At 51.2% G+C, this 19508-nt stretch overlaps 1 protein-coding gene across 1 annotated transcript; it reads left to right on the top strand.

Moving 5' to 3' along the window:
• Positions 1-11878: 11878 nt before the first annotated feature.
• LOC134369038 (PI-PLC X domain-containing protein 1-like) lies at positions 11879-18809 on the top strand. Its single transcript, XM_063085247.1, has 4 exons — positions 11879-12005; positions 13531-13694; positions 14982-15165; positions 18571-18809. Exons 1-4 carry the CDS (start codon positions 11879-11881, stop codon positions 18807-18809), a joined length of 714 nt encoding a protein of 237 aa, XP_062941317.1.
• The last annotated feature ends 699 nt before the right edge of the window (positions 18810-19508 follow it).

Below are 19508 nucleotides of genomic sequence, written 5' to 3'. Positions count from 1 at the left end.
CCTGTTTTCAGTTTCGACAGCCCTTGTCACCAACAGGCCAGGCTCGGCTTGTCCTCTAGCATTAAACAAATGACTGGAAAGTCCAGGAGTTTGTGCAAGGCTTAAAGGTTTATTCAGATGACCGGCATCTGGGGGTGACCAGGCTAAATTCATCCCCCCTTCTGATGCCTGTTCTGGGGTTTATAAAGGGGAAGAGGTGGGAAGATGAGGAGAGGGTCTTTGTTCTAAGAAAAAGTGGGGGAAGGGTCTGGGAGCAGCAGATGGTCTGAGTCAAATGTCAGGGTCCCGTGATGGATTGGAAACTTCAGTGTCACAGAGTCTGTGGTCAGCTTCAAGTCTTTGATGTCACCTCGAGGTTGGAGTCCTTATCTCCTCGGGAGAGCTCAGGGATAACAACCTTAGTCAGACATCAGAAATATACCTGACTTGGATTTCTAATGAGCATGAATGCAGTTTTCCTTTAAGTGAGAGGGGAGTTGACAACCAGCTCGGCTGTCTGCCTCTCTCTTATCTCTCCTTTGGGTAAGAAAAACAAGAAACCCAGTTTCAGTCCTTAATTGCAGGCGCACAACCTCTGACGTAAATCAGCATAAGGGGTGATCACATCTCCTGCAGCCTCTCGATTCTTCTGCTAACCTCAAGGAATTGATGATTATCAGTTCCCAAGTTAAGGGCTGACTGAAATTCTGCTGGATTTTAGTTACCCCAAAGATGGTTGTTGTTCTGGCTAAGGTCCCTTTCACCCTCACGTGCTGAATGTGCAGCCCAGGATGGGGTGTTCTTTGTACTTGAGGGCAAAACTCTCAAGCTCACTGTTTTAGTCACTCGCATTACAAGTGGACTTGTTTTTCTGTCTGTCTCGATGTGGATAAGGCCCAGAAATGATTTTACTTGGTTGGGGATTAAAATTGTAAAACTATATGCAATTAGTGGAACAATTTCCACCACGACCCGTGCTCCTGAGTCTGCTGTCACTAACGTCATTGTGAGCAGCGAGTTCGTTTGAGGCTGCTAGAAAAGTGCAGGGGCCAAGGGGTCTGGAGAGGCTCAGGGAAGGGCAGCTGTTTCCCATTCTAAAAATTTACATCATACCTGGATTTTCCTGCAGGAGTCACACATACTACACATAAAAATTTCTGTGCACCTGTCAGGGTGGAAGAGCTGTTAACATGGACAGGCGCTTGTGACTGTGTCTGGGTGTGAGGTTTGTTTGTTCAACAAGTACAGGTTGAGGGTGTGGGGACGGAGAAAGCTCTTTTCCCCTGTTGGAAAAATAGGATAATTTAATCAGGACCCCTAGCCTTAGGTACAGTTGGGGGTGGTGTGGGCCATTCTTTGTAAGCAATTTGTGTGTGTGGGTGGGTGGAATTAGTGCGCAGCCATGCTCTCAAGCCTACGGCTCCAAGGACCTTTTGGCTGGTTATCTAGCTCATAGACCTGCGTTTGAGGGGTCTGGTGACCCAGCCTGGCATGTGAGGGGCCTGGGGACCCAGCCTAAGACTTGAGGGGTTTTTGACCCAGTCTGGACAACAGGCTTGAGGGGTCTGTGTGCTCCAGATCCAGACCTATCTTGACACTGGCCCAGTCGGCAGGATTACCAGCAGGTAAAACAGCCTGACATTCCTCCAGCCCTCTTAGGTTCTCAGGCTGGGGCCTTGTAAATTAGACTAACAAAAGGCAGATTATCCAGAACAAAACAAGTATGTTTATTAACACGCGAATACTCGCGAATCCATAACTCAAAGGGATGATAGAATTTGGGGTCGGCGCACCTACCTTAATACAGGAAAGAGAAGGGAGGGAAAAGACACTTATAGAAGAGCAGAGGATGTTTTTGGACAGGTAAAGGGCCCTCAGGAGAATGAGAGAGAGTGTGGTGGGGTGTGGCAGGGTCTGCTGGGGGTGGTGCTGAATTCTCTCTGTGCAGGGAAGACCTGCGGTGGCTCCTGGGAGTGTATTTATGACAACTGAGATTTTTTGGGAGGCTCTGCTTTCAGACAGGTATGGGAATTCAGGAACTCAAATGCCTCTGGTTCAAAATAACTCTTGTGCTAAAAATGGCATATCTTGGGGTGGGTGGCATGTCCTGATCTTCCTCAAGGGTCAAGAAATACGTGTTGAGTGTGTACAGTCCAGCTACTAGGACAATGCTAGGTAGACAAGCCCCCTGTTTTGGGGGTGACTCCAGAATTTCTGTGTCGGTGGGGCTTAAGAGTCCCTCTGTGTGATGAGCTGCTGGGTGACCTGTTCATCTGTCCATTCACCTATCCATCCATGTATTCATCCATTCATCCAACTATCCATGAACACATCCGTTGAACAATCAACACCACCATTTATCCACCCATCCATCCATCCATCCAACCATCCATCCATCCATCCATCCATCCACCCATCCACCCATCCACCCATCCACCCATCTACCCATCTACCTATCCATCCACCCATCTAACTATCCATCCACCCATCCACCCACCCTTCCACCCATCCATCCACCTATCCACCTGCCCATCCATCCACCCATCCATCCACCCATCCATCCATCCATTCTGGGGTTTGAGAGATATCGTGGTTCACTTGAGTGACACCTTCTCTTCCAAGGATAATGGGGTTACTCCTGCACATAAATGTTCCTTAGCCACAGTATTCTTGTTGACTTCTTATGCGATGGCCTTGGCTTTATCATGACAATGTTAAGACTGCCACTTGGACACCCATGTTTCCACTCCTACATCTAGCAGTATATATTTGAGGGGATCAGAATATGCCACTTTCGCATAAGGTATATTCTGAGCTGAAGGTATTGAGGAAGAACTGTCACACAAGAGCTCTCTTGCCCACCCTTTTATGCCTAAAGACAGGACATACATTCCCTTTGTGAAGCTGACATACATTTCCATCTGTGAAGGTGTTACCCTCTCTGTTCCAGAAACACCAGAGACTGCACTGAGATGCATAGGCAGAACAGTCTTACTAAACCACCCTTACCACTTTCTAGTCACCTTCCCACAATTTACCACTCCTAGGAGCCAGTCACTTCTGCACAATTTATTACTCTTTATTAAAATTGTTTTTGAGCCCCTGGATCTAGCTGCTCCTTTGGGTTTCTCACTTTTCTGTGAAGACCTTGTGCACGTGAAATAACATTTGCATGCCTTTTCTTCTGTTAATCTGTCTTTTGTCACTTTAATTTGCAGGCTGCAGTTACAGAACTTTAGAGGGTCAAGTTTTTTCCTCCCTATACTCTGTTCACTGCCTACGTTGACATTTTTGCATACACAGAGGGGCCATTTTTATCCCGTTTTATCCTAGCAGCAAGTTGGAAATTGGAGGTGAAAGTTTGGAGAACCCCTGTCACCTTGATCCTCTGGTCTTTTTTGCAGTCTAATTGGTATTTCAGGTGAGACTTGCAGAGTGTGAGTTTTACCAAGGGCTAGGTGAAGGGCCTGCAGGCAGGGGTGTGCTGGTAAATGATCTAGAAGCAGCTCTCCAGGAAAAATGCATGCACACATACATAGTTTATTATGTAAGCTGATACAAAGGATGTGTACCACACAATTAACAAAGGAAAATACTATATTACTCTTATCTGATAGACTAATAATACACAAGAGTCTTACTGTAAGTGACTCTCCAAAGAAAGGAAGCATGCACAGATACATACATTTATATAAACTGATATGAGGGGTGTGTGCACACAGTTACCCCAAAATAATAACAGATGATACCCTTCATTGGAAATTTCACATAGCCAACTGAGTGTCATGATGCTTTTGTTCATTTTTGCTCAACTCTTGGATGATTAGCCAAGCTACGGTTGCCATCGACCAATGAGTGTATTTCCCACGTGATGAAGCTTGGTTGGTACTTCTATTCCTTTAAGTTAATTAGTAAGACTACAAACCTGACTGTGAGAAAAACTCACTCATTCCTCAGTGATGGGTCAACCTCTTTGCTGAACTGGATAATTGTATTTAAATACCAAATTGTTTATGAATACTGCTATTTACTGTGTAACAACCACACACACACACACACACACACACACACACACACACACACACACACACACTTTTAAGTTTAATCTGCATTATTAACGTTTTCTCCATCACTTTCATAAGTCTAGGCAGTTAACAAAAGAATAAGTCAAGGCCCGCCAATTTCTGTCGTGTAAATCTTCCCACCATGGACAATTTCAGGCTAGTTTGTTGACCATGGAGTTGCGGGGCGGAGGGCGATGGCTCACCGTTAGTGTTTCCACCGTGCCTATACTATGTAAATAACGGCAGGAGCAGAAATAACAGTAAAACGCAGTGCAATAACTAGAAGTGTTGAGTTTTGAGTATTCGTTAATATAACTTTGTTATTAATATTGCTTATTCAAGTGTAGGGTCTTAATTTAATTTCTGGTAATAGCTGCGTTGCACAACTGGTTCACGCAATTCCTGAAAATTTAACACTGGGCTTTGGTGAAGGGATAATCGAGTACCTACCATTTGGGGGCACCAGCCTTCACAAGGGTTGGGGTGCAGGTGGTGTTTGAAGCTTGAGAGTCTTTTCCTCTGGAAACAAGATGGCAAGTTGATCCCTGTGAGATTCCCGGGCAGCCCTGCAGACAAGCCTGTTCACAAAATTAGTCTGAGGGTCTCAGTCCCCGGACCATTGAAGCCTGACCTGTCCCATCTGGGACAGGACTGGAGAGGGGAAAGGGTTCCGTCAGTGCTGCAGCTGGATGTTAAAAGACGCAGCAGTCATTTGAGAATGAGTCTAATTGGACTAATAACCAACAGGTCACCCCCATGGGTCCTGAGGATGGGGTTCCAGGCTCTGAGCCCTGGCCCTGTCCCCAGGCACGTCAGATTCCGTGAGGGGGTGCCAGAGGCAGAGGCATCATCGTTGCTGATGGTGGGTGCTGGGTGAACCAGCTGCTGCGTGCCACCTGGCAGACTCCACCTGGACGATTGCTGCACGAATGTCACGGGGCGGTTTAAACAACAGACATTTATCTCTCACGGTCCTGGAGGCTGAAGTCTGCGATCAAGTCGTGGCAGGGCTGGTTTCTCCTGAGCCTTCTCTCTTCGGCTTGTAGATCCCGTCTTCTCCCTGTGTCTTCACATGGTCGTCCCTCTGTTCATGTCTGTGTCCTCATCTCCTCTTTTTATAGCGACACCAGTCCTACAGGATTAGGACACACCCCAATGACTTCATTTTACCTTAATCACCTCCTTAAAGTCCCTGTCTCCAAACACAGTCACATTTGAGGTTCTGGGGGTCAGAGCTTCAACACAGGAGTTTTGAAAGGACACAGTTCAGCCAGTAACAGTGCCCCATTGGACACTGTAAGTGAGGGGACCTCATGGACAGGGTGGCTTTGGCATCAGATGGCCATGGGTGGAGGCTCTGGTCCTGCCCAGGCGTCCCCACCGAGCAGTGTGGACCTGATGCTCAGTCTGTGTCACCTGTGCAGGGCGTGGCTGGTAGTGCACAGTCACCTGCCTGCTTATCGTGAGAGCAAGTTGATGACTGTGCACAGGTATTTGGCACGCACATTGCAGATGTCCAAGGGCAGCAGCTGGGGTCACAGTTTAGCAGCACATGTCTCTTCCGGCTTCCTTCTGCCCTCAGTGTTTTGCGGGTTCTTTGAAGGAGACGTGTTTCTGTAAAAGGTCCGAGCAGGAAAAAGCCATCAGAGGTTGGAGAGTAAAGCAGAAAGAATGCAAATCCAAATTAACACTTCAATGTAAACCCAGTTTCAACCTAGTGAGAAGGTCCATAGTTAAAACTCATAGCCTATCTGGAAACTTGTTTCTAGCAAACAGAGGCAGGTGGGACATTCGCTCCAGGATTCTCTTAATCAAAGCAAAGAAAGATTTGGGGAAACCAAGATCTGGGCAAATACCCGGAATTATTTAGAAAAAGGCCCCAGTTTTTAACTCTACTTTTTTATTACCCAGATCCTCTTTTTTATAAGTCAGAAAGATTTCCTGCACCCGAGCCTGATATCCCAACAGATGGAGGCAGAGCAGCCACGGGGCCAGGCTGGGAGGTGTGGAGCCCAGTGCTCCCCCAGGCAGGGCCCTGAAAGGCTGTGCCATAGCCAGGAGGGGGGACCCTACACCTGTGAGATGCTGCAGCTGGAAGACCCCGCACCCAGGAGACCCCACACGGGAGACCCTGCAGATTCACCGCTGCGCCCCTTTCCACAGTCCTGGATTGTGGGGTGGAGTTAGTGTGTGATCTGAGGGCAAGGGCTCCCCTGGAGGCAGGACACATGCTGCAGCCACTCCAGCAAAGGGGCTTTGTGGGCTCTTAGTGTGGGGGTGCCCCAGGTGGCTCTGGGCACCTCTCTTTCTCTCCCTCCCTCTCTCTCTCTCTCTATTCTGTGTGAAGACGAAGGGAAAAAAACCCTTTCTCTACCCTCTTAGGTTCTGTGAACAGGGTCCTGCAAAATAAACTGACAAAGGACAGATGAACAGGGGAAAAGGTTTATTTCATATGCATGTGGTGGCCTCACAGAATGAAATGAAAACCCCAAGAGATGGTCTCTTAAACAAAGGGTGACGTGTTTGTGGAGAGGGGACTAGACAAAGGAAGGGATCTGAGCTTCTCGGAGCCATAAATCATGTGTGTGTGTGTTGGGGGGGGTAAGTATCTGGGGAAACTAAAGGGAGATGGGTCGTTGTAGGAGGTTTGTTCAGTGGATTCCTCTCGGTGAGTCTCCGGGCTGCAGAGCGTGCAGGTCGCCTTGGTGACTAGGACCAGAGCTCCTCACGCCTCCACACACGGGGCGGTGTGGGCAGCTGTTTCTCAAGTGCCTTTGGCTCAGAACAGTCCTTATCTACCGTGTGTATTGGGGGGCACTTTCTGGTCCCCTGCATGTTTCTCAGGACCCCTCCTCCTCTCTCTCCCTCCCCCGTCCTCAGGAACCCATCTCTGATCTCCCCACAGCCCAGACCACCCTGTCCTCCTCCGGGGAAGTCTGTTGGTTCTTTTTTATTTCAAAGCCATGACCCCTGTGTAACCAGCACAAGATTTCACCCTAAAAAACCTCTTTTCTTTCCTCGGGTTGCACAGGGCTTGCTTGCAATGGGCGGCCATGTGAGCGCTGCCAGCAGCTTCCCGAGCCTGCGCTGTGGGAACGCCAACGCGGACTGGATGACGGGGCTGTGCCCCCAGCTGTGGGACGTGCCCCTCCACCACCTCTCCTTCCCAGGTGAGGGCGAGGTCTTCTCTGCATTCCCAAGCAGGGATGCCGGCTGCAGGATGAGTCCTGGATGTGGGGAACCCCGCAAAACACACACACACGCGCACACACAGATGCACACATGTGCACACATCTGCACACATGCGTATGCACGCACACACATGCTCGTGAGCACACAAATACACGCGTGTACACATGCATACATGCACACAAATGTGCTTATGCACAAGCATGTGCACATACACACAGGTATGCGCATTTGCACACATCTCCACGCACATGTGTACACACATCTACATGTATGCAGAAGCATATGCATGCACAAGCATGTACACACATGCGTGCACATATACATACACCTGTCCTTCTCTGTCTCCTTCATCTTGATTTGGCTGCAGAGGGCACGTGGTGTACCCCAGGACAGCACAGCTTTGGCAGCCATTACGGCTGAGGCATTAGTGGCTATGATCCCTGTGACTAGTCTGTCCTTGCTTTGAGGACACCGGTGGGAGTTCCAGGCCCCTCACTGCTGCATTCATCATCCCCGTCAAAGGTGCATTGAGCATCTTCTGTGCTTGGAGTTCCAGTGTCAGGTTTGGCCCACCAGCAGGGCAAACTTAAATGCTCAGGGACTTCTTAATCAAAAGAAGAATGCTTGACACGAGTCTATAGCAGCGAAGGCCACGGTGGCCACTGCAGGTATGGGGATCCCAGGGGGAGGGGCCATGGTGTCCCATCTGTGCCCATGAACTCGAGCACATGTGGTTCACCCTCCACCATGGTGTGGGTGAGCCTGGATCCCCACCGCCAGCACCGCCACTGACAGCCCCCGCTGCACCTGCGTGAAGGTGGGATGCTTTCTGTGGTGCTGCGCATGTGGCCCTCCAGCTACGAGGGGGCCGAGCTTCTTCTCAGCAGAGCCTGCCTTTGTGCCTGGGCCTCTCCTGCTGTCTGCGACCCATTCACGTGAGCCTGGACACTCAGTCAAACACCATTTCTCTCCGAGATGCAGTTTTGTGTGCTGGGGTTCGTTGCCTTGATGCCTATTGGGTTTCTCTGCTCACCGCCCCAGGAGGCACTACAGCTCACAGGCTCAGCTGGGGGACATTCTGTTCTCTGGATCTGCCCAGCACCCCCACTTTGGGAAGGGCCAGTGCACACCTCAAGGAAGAAAGGTCCTGTCAAGTACCCTGAACAGTGAGGCTCTGGGGTCCTCAATGCTCTGTAAACAAGGAAGCGGGCTATTCACTCACCTCCTGGCCAACCTCAGGCCCATCAAGGACGTGGGTCCAAGTAGCTCCAGCACCAGGTGTGGCCAGGTGCGGTTGGGGTAGGGCCACCTGAGGTGACCGGCAGGTGGGCCCAGCTGGGAGGAAGGCAGTTTGGAGGGGTAAGGGGGGACAAGCCTCCTCTGTAAAGGGGCCCAGTCTCGTCTCCCAGGAGACACTCCCCTTCCAACCTTCAGACATCCTGGTGGCAGAGGACCAGGCCAAGGGTCAGGCCAGCTGACCTGTGGCCCTTGCTGCTCCAGGGTGGTCTGTGGCTCAGCTCAGGACTTGGGGTTTCCCTAGACCTGCAGAATCAGATCTCCCCTTCAGCAAGATGTGCTGCTCATCAGACCTCCCCCGATGGCTGAGCCTCCTGTGGCAGGTTCTGGAAGGTGCCCAGCACGGCTTCCCCATGCTGCCCTCGGTTGTCCCCGCTGCCCGCAGGGCCAGCCGAGTTGGGTCTGCCCTCCTGGCTCCCTACCTCGTTCAGCATGAGGGGGCTGGTCTTGAAATGCAACGTGGAGCAAGAGAGGGAGACAGGAAAGGGACGTAGTGGTGTCTCTTTCAAAGGAGCTCATAACCAGTGCGTTCAGGTGTGACATCTGCCCCTGCACACTCTATTCTTCATGTTTTATCAAGATGTAATTCACACACCACATAAGTCACCCATTTAAGGTGAACAATTCAGGGGCATCTAGTCCATCCACAATGTTGTACAACTACCACCTCTATCTAGTTCCAGAACATTCCCACCACCCCAAAAGGAGATCCCATCCCCATCAGCAGTCCCTCCCCCCTCCCCCCTCCATAGCCCCTGGTGACCACTAATCTGCTCCTGTCTCTGTGGATTTGCCTGTTCTGGACATTTCATGTAAATGGAATCACACACTGTGTGGTCTTCTGTGTCTGGCGTCTGTCACTGAGCATCATGTGTTCAAGGTTCATCCATGTTGCAGCAGGTGTCAGAGCTTCACTCTTTTCATGGCTGTGTAATATTCCACTGTGTGGGTGGATAACATTATGTTTATACGTCCGTCTGTTTTTGTTTCTGTTTTTTGGGGTTTTTTACCGTGGTTGTTGAATCGTGTGCATCCATCTGTCCCCCGAAACATTGCCAGTCAGCACTCTCCCCACCAAAGCAATCCATGTCCTGACTTCTTCCACTCCAGGTTCCTTTTGCCTCTTCTAGAACTTTCCACCGAGGAAATCCTACAGAATATACTCAGGTATCTGCTGCTTTCCCTCTGCAATGCTGTTGAGATTCCTCCATGTGTTTGCTGACCCTGTTGGTTCTCTTCCAGAATTCTATAACCTTAAAAAAGACATTTAAATCTTTGATTCATGCACTTATTTTGGTGGAGCAGGATCTGATCTGTCCTTTTTCCGGAGAGCTGCCAGTTGTTCTGCCACTTAGACTCCTCCAACGGCCTCAATCCTACCGCTCGAATGGCCTGGCCTTGCGGTGCTGTCAGGACTTCAGAGAGGAGAGACCTCCCTGGGTCAGGCCTGGGCCTGAGGCACGACTAGGTGTAATAACACCTGATGCAGTGGGGAGAATGGTGTCACCTGAGAATGGGACCTTATGTGGAAAGAGGGTCTTTGCAGGTATAATTAGTTGAGACCATCCTGAATTAGGGTGGCCGTAAATCCAATGACAGGTGTCCTCATAAGAGACAGAATAGGAGACACAGACACAGAGGAGAAGCCACGTGAAGATGGAAGCAGGGACTGGAGTGAAGCGGCCACAAGCCCAGGGATGCCTGGAGCCATCAGGAGCTGGAAGAGGCAGGAAGGATCCTCCCCCAGAGCCTCTGGAGGGAGCACAGCCCTGCCACACCTGGATGTCACACTTCTGGACTCCAGACCGAGAGGGCATAAAGTCAGTTTTTTTAAGCCCCCAGTGTTTGGCTGTGTGCTGGTCTGTCATCCCTAATATGGAAGGCCCGAGTCCCTGCATGTGGGGACGTGCAGCGTCTGGCAGCCCGCCCGCTCCCAGCTCGGCATCCGATGCCCCTGGACACCTCAGGATCCCTCCCAGCTCTCCCGCCCACTGGCTGATTTTCATGAAGGGAGCGTGTCTTCACTCCATCACCTGATACGAGGCTGCCGTTCATCTCTTTAATGCCTCTGCCTTTTGGAAATCTCAGCTATGCAAACAACGTTTTCAGTGTAAAGAGCTTATTTTCAGGTAGAATTCTGGAGCTGCAGCCCCTCACTAAACTGCTGTCCCTGTTATGAAGGGCGAGGAGGTCCCGGCTCCCCTTCCTCGCACTCCCCCTGCTGAGAGGGGGCGTCTCAGATGGCACAGCACAGTATGGGGTGTGTGGGGTGGGCTGGTGACTGCAGCGCTGCTGGGAGACATCCATGGGATGCAGGTTTGCAGGAGCCGTGGTGTTGACGGCCCCGTCCCAAGGCAGCAGGAAAGGGTAAAAGTGAGTTTGTCTACAATGCTTAGAAATCACTATGATGCTGTATGGCTGCTAATAATTTTAAATATATGATTTGTATCAAAATTTACCAGTTAGAAAGCACAATGAAAAACTACCCCCTCCATTTACAACAGCAATAAAATATAAAATGCGTAGAAATAAGTTGAACAATTTGCCGCATGTAGATACAGAAAACAGGCGCCATCGGTAAGGAATGTGGAAGATGTGGATGGACAGAAAGACACGTCCAGACCCTGGGAGGGAGCTCCCCGTGGGCAGAGACCTCCCACCCCAGACTGTCCCCCAGCCCCACACAGGCCCTCCGGAGACGCTTCTCTCACCCGACGCAATAACCCTCAAGTTATCTGTATTTAAAAATGTTAAGACTATCTAGAAAACTTTGGGGGGGGGAGGAGTAAGAAAGGAGATTTGCTGTGGGAGCCACTGCTATATATTAATAAAGCTGCAGCAATAATTAAAACACCATCACACTGATTCCGTAGGCCAAGGGATCAGAATGTGGAATTTAAAAGTGGATATAATTCTAAGAACTTAACACAGTCACAAGAAGACATTTCAGATCAGTGGACGGAAAGGCCAAGTGAGACGCTTGCCTTTTATTTTGCATCTAAATGTGTTACCGGATGTTTAAAGATCAAAATGGTAAAATAAGAGAGTTCTGTGACAGTATAGAGGCAAATCTGTGGTGAGCCTTTCTAAGGATGATAGTAAATGCAAAAGCCACAGAGGAAAAGACAGATTTGACTTTATAAACAAAAATTTAAATCTTCCTTCCTTAAGAAACTGTATACACAAAAGTTAGAGACAAAAGTTAGCTCTTACAGCAGAGGCCATGGGAAGTCCCTGCGGTCACTGAATAATGTCTTAAAGATGTTCGTGTCCTGATGCCTGGAGTCTGTGAACACATGACCCTGTGGCCGATGAGTCTGAAGTTGCAATCAAATAGAATAGCTGAGATGAGGGAGAGTCCTGGCTTTAACCGGCGGCCCGAGGTCCTCACAGGGTCCTCAGAGGAGGAGGCAGGAGGGTCAGACTCAAGAGAGATTAAAGATGGTGCACTACAGGCTTTGCAGATGGAGGAAAGTGCCACATGCCCCGATGCTGGGTCTCTGGAAGCTGGAAAAGGAGGAAATGGCCTCCCCTGGAGCCTCCCAGCCCTGCCACAGCCTGACCCTAACCTTAGCCCTGCGATGCATTTTGGGTGTGTGGCCTCCAGAACCATAAGGTGATTCCTCTGTGCTGTTTTAACCTGGTCACTGTGGTCGTTTGCTGCAGCAGCCGCAGGACACTCAGCACCAGAAGGCCCCCTGAGGACCAGGCACTCCTGACGCTGTTGGTTTGCAGCTGAGTCCCTCCCCAGGGACTTCAGTCCCATCCCCAGGCAAGCTGCACCTGCAAGGGGCACAGAAGGGACCCAGGACACAGATCGTCCCTCTCTTGCTTCATGAGCAATTCCCACTACCCTATCCCTGGGAGCCCATCTCCACCCCAGGAAACCCAGCCCATGGCAGACTTGAAACAATACGTCTCCACTCACACAACACGCCCAGGGATGCTGGCTTGGCACAGAAAGAGATTTTACAAACCCACACCAGGAATGAGGTCTCCCCAGGGCAATACGGGAGATTCGCTGGTAGAGGTGTGGCTGGGCCCGGGAGGTGGGGCGACGAGCAGCTCGTGCAGTGTGCAGAGTCGCCTCCCTGCCCCCAGATTAGGCTCGTCTCGCTGTTCTCAGTTCACGCTCTTACTTGCTGCGGGAGGAGCACTAGAGTCTCAGTAGAAGTCACCTTCCTGCCTGTGCCCTTGCTGTGTACCCAGGACCCTTGGGTCTGCAGGTGCCCTCCCTGGGGCCCACTCTGCCCATGCAGGCCCTGCTCACTCCCTGTAGCTTCCAGACCTCACACCTTTGCACAGGCAGCACCTTGTGTATGGCCATGTGTGAGCTCTTAGACACGTGCACACTGGCGCACACATGCACAGTCATAGACATGCACGAGCACACACACATGCACATGTACCTGGAAACACGCACAGACATGCACGCACACATGCCCACACGCACATTCACACACATGTACATGCATGAGCAAACATGCAAACATGCACACAGACATACACACAGACATGCACACACAAATATACATATATACACATGCAGACATAATGCCCATGTTCACACATGCAAATAGATGCATGTGCATACACAGACACATTCACACCCATGCACACCTATGCACGTGTTCACATTTACATGGGAATGACATGTGAACAGAGAAATGTGCACACAGACCCATGGACACATACACATTCGCACACATGTACATGCATGCACAAACATGCACACATGCACACTTCTCCACCCAGAAGGCTCCTGCTCTACCCTTCTCCCGCTGTACTGCGCTCCCCCCGCCTCCTCCCTCAACCATGGAGCCCTGGCCAGATGGCCTGACTGTGATTTCTGCTAGACCGTGTGCCTCATCTATTTCCTTGTACGTGATTTGGCACATCTGTGGAGCAAGTTTTGTCCTTGGAAGCCCCTCCACAGGGGGAGTTTCCTTGTCTTCTTGGAGCCCCCGGGAATGTCTAAAGGACTGCGCCCCACCCTTAGCCTCCCAGGACACGCTCACGGAGATCTCGGAATGGCTGGAGAAGCAAACCCGGGAGGTGGTCCCCCTAGCCTGCAGGAACTTTCAGGGCCTGAGCACAGACCTGCACAAGTACCTGGTCACTTGCATCCAGAACATCTTTGGGGACTTGCTGTGCCTACGGGGGGTGAACGTCCCTCCCACATCTCTCCTGGTGAGGGTGGGGGGTGTCATCTGCAGACTAGACTAGCTCCCTGGCCCCCCCACCCAGGTGTGATCCCAAGATCATCCTGGTGGGTGTGGGGCTGTGTAGTGGGGTCTTCCTGCCTCCTACGTGCAGAGTGGGCCCAGCTGGCCTGGTGGGGACGGCTGCACATGGGAAGTTTGCTCAATGGCAGCAGCAGTGTTAGTGGAGTGTCACAGACAGCAGGGAGGGCCTCAACGCAGGTTCACAGCTGTGTCTCCTACACCTCAGGCTGTGCCTGTTACTAGTTTAGAAGTAACTGCAGGGTCGTGATACTCTGCGTAACCTGCGGGGTGCTCTCTGTGTGGGTCTCCTGGGGCCTCCTGTGAACGGCAGGGATGTGTCTGCCTCGCAGCTGTGGACCCAGAGGCCTGAGACCAGAGGCCACAGGGCCACAGTCCCCAGACCGCGCTGAGAGAGGGGGCTCCAAGCCTTGCTCCAGCGTCTGGTGGCACCTGGCTTGTGGCAGGATCCCTCCAACTGGACACGACATTCTCCCCGTGTCCCCCTTCCTATAAAGACACCCCCACAGGACTTAGGGCCACCCTACTGTGCAGCGATCTCAGCGAATCACATGTGCAATGGCCTTGCTTCCACATAAGGTCCCACTCTGAGATACCGAGGGTGAGGACTTCCAGTGTGAATGGGAGAGACAGCTCACTTGGCCACACAGTTCCATCATGTGCTGATTTTCCCCTTTACCATGGTGGCGATGGGCGGGTTCTCTCCCCTAGTCTCCAGAAAGCCTGAGAAGTTAAATCTATGTCCATTTTTGGTCGAGGTTACCATTCATTTCAAACCATTTTATGGGTGGCATTTCTCCAAGGACGTCTTTAAGGCCAAGGAGAGCATCCCAGCCCGCGGGTTTTGGTGATAAAATAGAGACGACGGTGGTGCCATGAGCCCGCAGGACGTTCTGTTATGGAGAGTTCCCAGAGGAGGCGTGGGGTCCCTGCCCTCCCACCCTCTCTGCCTGGGGTCTTGACAGAGGACAGGCCTTGCTGTGGAGACCCCTCAGTAAAATGGGAGTCTCCGCCTCGGGAGACACTTTCTGTCCTTTGACAGGGACATCTGCAGCGGAAACCAACCTTCCCTGTTGTTGGAATCGCTAACAGAGGTCTCAGAGCGGGTCCTGGGGGCTTGGGGTGGGCATCGTGGGCTGGTCAGAGTGTGGGAGCCACGCACTGTGGGTGCCTCTCACTTGGCACCCAGAAACTCTGTCCCTTCCAGGAGGTGCCGACGCTGCGCCTGCTGTGGGCGCGGAGCCAGCAGGTGATCATCTTTTACGAGGACGAGGACACCGTGAGCTGGCACAGGGAGCTGCAACCGGGGGTCTGCTACTGGTGGGGCAACAAAGTGAAGGTGCAGGAGCTGATCCGCTACCTGGAGGGCATGAAGAGCTGCGGCCGCCCAGGTACCTGGAGCTACTCCTGAACAGGGCCAGACTGAGGCCAGTGACACACTTCTGCAGTCTTGGGGACACGTTTGCTTTCAGTTTTGAGTGAAAGAATTTTAAAGGTGATACATGTCACTGTGTGTGTGTGTGTGTGTGTGTGTGTGTGATACATGTCACTGTGTGTGTGTGTGTGTGTGTGTGTGTGTGTGGTGTGCACATATGTATATGCACATGTGCATGTCTACGTATATGTGCACGTGTGTGTGGACACACATGCTCACACATGTACATACGCGTGTGTATACATGACAGTACTTCAAAAAATTCGCAGATTCATATTGTCTTTCAATTCAGTTTTCCCAAGAACTTTTTGAAGTGTGATGTGTGCACACGTACACACATACACATCACACCAGTGCTGAGGCGTGGGAAGATCTCACTCCCTCTCAGTCCCACATGCCCGTTTCTGCTCGGCAGCTGCTAGTCTGCAGCTCCAGGGCACAAACACGAGCACTCCATATTGATCTGCAGTGTCAGAAACATGCCACAGACGCCATAGCACACACATGCTTACAAAGGACTGGTATTTGATGCACATTTGTATACACCACGCGCTTGCTAAGTCCTGTACAGACCTGAGCATGTTAGTCTCAAAGCATCCTGTGCAGGACGCAGTCCCTCTTGCAGGTGAGATGCGAGGCCCTGGCCCTGGCCCCTGACGGTGCCACCTCGGGTCACGCCCTCTGTCTCTCTCAGCTTATCTCCATCTCTCTGTCTCTCTCAGTTTATCTCTGTCTCTCTGTCTCTCTGTGTTTATCTCCATCTCTCTGTCTCTCTCAGTTTATCTCCGTCTCTCTGTCTCTCACAGTTTCTTTGTCTGTCTCTCTCAGTTTCTTTGTCTCTCTGTCTCTCTCGGTTTATCTCTGTCTCTCTTTCTCTCCGTCTCTCCATCTCTCTCTCTATCTCTCAGCCTCTCCCAGTTTGTCTCTCTCTATCTCAATCTCTGTGTGTCAACATCTCTCTTCTGCTATCAAGTTTAACATCTTATTTGGTTGTGACCTTCCTCGCTGCTCATCTGTGTGTAGCTCATGCATGTGACATGATTTGACGAAACCCCACCCAGAGTCCTGTTTTGCACCATGGTAGGTGACACGCATTGTGCAGAATCTTCCAGGCCCCCAGCCCCTCACACGCTCAATGTCCCCACGTCCTTTCCCAGTGGCCGCGCCTGGCCTCTGCCCTGAGTGACGACTGGCATGGGATTCGCGTGTTTTTGTGCATTTCTTTTTCCATTTGCCTGTTTTATCCACTGCGTTTCCCTTTTTCTTAGTGGTTTGTCAGACTTCGCTGGACTTGTTGGGTCTCCAGGGACCTGGGGCACCATCATTCTCACTATGAACCAGTAGCAGGTGGCCTGGTGCCTTGTGTGCTGTTGCTTGGGCCACACTTAGCAAACACCTCTGGCCTTTTCCTCTGAGCCAGCGTGATCTACAACTGCATTTGAAACAAACCCAGCACTGACCTGTCATGCTAACACCATGCGAGTGTTATCCCTGTCTGCCCAAGCCAGTAATGTGATGGGCCAGAGGGGCTCCACAACTGGGTGCAAGGACACCTGACGGAGGGACAGAGGCACAGAGGGACCGGGGCTGGAGGGCTGTAGACGCCAGCCAGCATAGTCTTCCTGCAGCCGGCTCCACCTGCCCCAGTGTTTCCACTAAAACCGTTCACCTTGGTGGGTTTTGTGCTCAGTGCTGCCCTTCTGTGGTTCTTTGATCAGTGGTTTGTCTTTACAGAAAGGAGTTCCTGATGTTGTGGCCATTTTGGTCAGTGTTGTCAAGCACAGTGATGAGAAAGTTTCCAGAGGATGGGATTTCGGGGGAGCGGAATGCGGTCCCAAACCTGGCTGGACGTTGGAATCGACTGGTCCTATGTCATGGGTGGGGCCCAGGACGTTTACAGGGATGAGTTACCCCAGGTGGCCCTTGGGGTTGAGTGAGTAGACAGTGTGCTGTATCCACACAGTGGAATACTATGCAGCCATGAAAAGGAACGGGGCTCTGACACCTGCTACAGCGTAGATGAACCTTGAACACATGATGCTCAGTGACAGACGTCAGACACAAAAGGCCACACAGTGTAGGATTCTACTAACATTAAATGTCCAGAACAGGTAAATCCACAGAAACAGAAAGCAGGTTGTCAGGGGCTGGGGAGCGGGAATGAGGACTGACTGCTAACGGGTACGGGGTCTCCTTTTCGGGTGATGAGAATGTTCTGGAACTAGTTAGAGGTGGTGGTTGCACATATAGTGAATGCACTAAAACCCACCGAATTGGTCACTTTTAAATGGTGAATTTATAGTATGTAAATTTCACCTCAATTTTTTAAAAACCCACTGGGGTCCGTCTGGTGCAGCAGCTTTGCAAACCACATCTTGGGTCCTTCAGAGGCAGGAATCACAGGCCTGCAGCAATGAAGGGCCCCGCACAGCACAGGGTTAGGGTTGGGCTGGATCAGCCCCAACGTGCTGCTGTTCACACTGCAAAGCGTGACCCAGGAGAGATGGGTCCTGAGGGAACAGCACAAAACCAGGCACCACAGACCAGGAGCAACTGTCTGCTGTTTTACTATCTCGCCCTCTCACGTGTATGTAATTGACAAGGTTCGAGACTTTGGAGATAAGAATGAAAAAACCATTTGCAGAGAACTTTATTCTCTTAAGGTTCCAGAGGTCAGAAATCCACAAAAGGTGTCACAGGACTGGTTCTTTCAAGGCTCCAGGGAGAATGGGTTTCCTTGTCTTTCCAGCCTCTGGAGGCTACAGCAGGCCTTGGCCTAGGGCCCCACATCGAGTCTCCTTTTCTCCACCTATTTCCTTCTCCATGTCACCTACTCTTCTTCTGTATTCAAATCTTCCTGTCCCCCTCCTATAAAGACACTGTGATGACACTGGACCTGCCCAGATAATCCAGAACAATCTCCCATCTCAGGATCTTCAACTGAATCTCATCTGCAAAGTCTCCTTTGCCGAGTAAAGTCACATATTCATATGTTCCAAGTATTGAGACATGCACAACTTTGGGGACATAATTCTGTACACCACATGGGGATTAGGATGTGGACATCTTTGGGGACATTATTCTACCACATGGGGATTAGGACGTGGGCATCTTTGGGGACATTATTCTGTCTACCACATGGGGATTAGGATGTGGACATCTTTGAGGCCAATGGTCAGGCCAGCGTCCTCTGTAACGAAGTCCAACTAATATGAGGCCTCTGCTGAGCATTGTGCCATCAGAACTCTAACTTCTGAAATGAGTATGGGGAAGACAAGCGGGTGACGGTGGCAGTGTGAGACGGGACATATGCAGCAGCGTGCGTGTGTCGCATAATTGCTCTACCACTTCCTTATTTCAGGCGGGTTGTTTGTGGCTGGCATTAACCTTACGGAGAACCTGGAATACATCCTGGTGCATCCGTGTGAGTCCCTGCAGAAGATGACGGTGCCCGAAGTGCCGTACCTGAGCACCTGGGTCCGAGCGCAGTGCCCGGGGCCGGGCTCACAGTGCACCAACGTCATCGCGGGTGACTTCATCGGCGCGGACAGTTTCGTCAGTGACGTCATCAGACTCAACGAGAAGCTGCTTTGGTGCTGACGAAGCTCAGTACGGGGCGGGTCGAAGATTCAACCATAATCCTTCAAGTATCGCGCTCTTGTTTCGGCCAAGTACCGGTAAGAGCAGGGGTCTGGGAGTTTGGGGCGAGGCCAGCACGGCCTCCTGCCACCTGCCCTCGTTACCCTCCAGTTTCGACGCGGGATGGAGTCAATGTACATGCTGATGGCTAAAGATGACTACGCGGCAGCACCTTCAAAGGAAGACGCGACTCACCTGTAAACGTGGGCTTCTCCCACCACCGCGGCCGTGGCGTGGGTGCTAATGACAACCCTCAAGTGTGTCCTTCACCTGATCACTTTCGAGAGCACCACAGTGCAGTGACGTTTGAATAGTGACAAGGCGCTCCTTAAAGTGCTCACGACTGTGATGCTGGCGGAGTAGGACTAAGGGGGTTGAAACCCTACCGAGAAACACATTTTTTTAAAAGAGAACGAGGGTTACCTATTTTTAATTCTGATGAAATCACAGACTGTTCCCCTAGGCCAAGGGGATTCTTGGGTGCTCGCTATTTTGCTTTGGCTTTTCCAGCTGTTCATAGGAACAAATTCAATGAGATGTATGAGGACTTACACAGATGAGGATGACGGGCCGTGTACGAGATCGGTGTCGAACACACGCTCCTCACGTGTCCCCCGGGCCTCCCTGTGCTGTTCTTATGTGCAGGAGTAAGAACACAGG

The sequence above is a fragment of the Cynocephalus volans genome, unplaced genomic scaffold (genome assembly GCF_027409185.1).
Source record: "Cynocephalus volans isolate mCynVol1 unplaced genomic scaffold, mCynVol1.pri scaffold_35, whole genome shotgun sequence".
NCBI lineage: Eukaryota > Metazoa > Chordata > Mammalia > Dermoptera > Cynocephalidae > Cynocephalus > Cynocephalus volans.
Note: the sequence above shows the minus strand (reverse complement) of the source record. Positions and strands in the feature narration are given on the sequence as shown.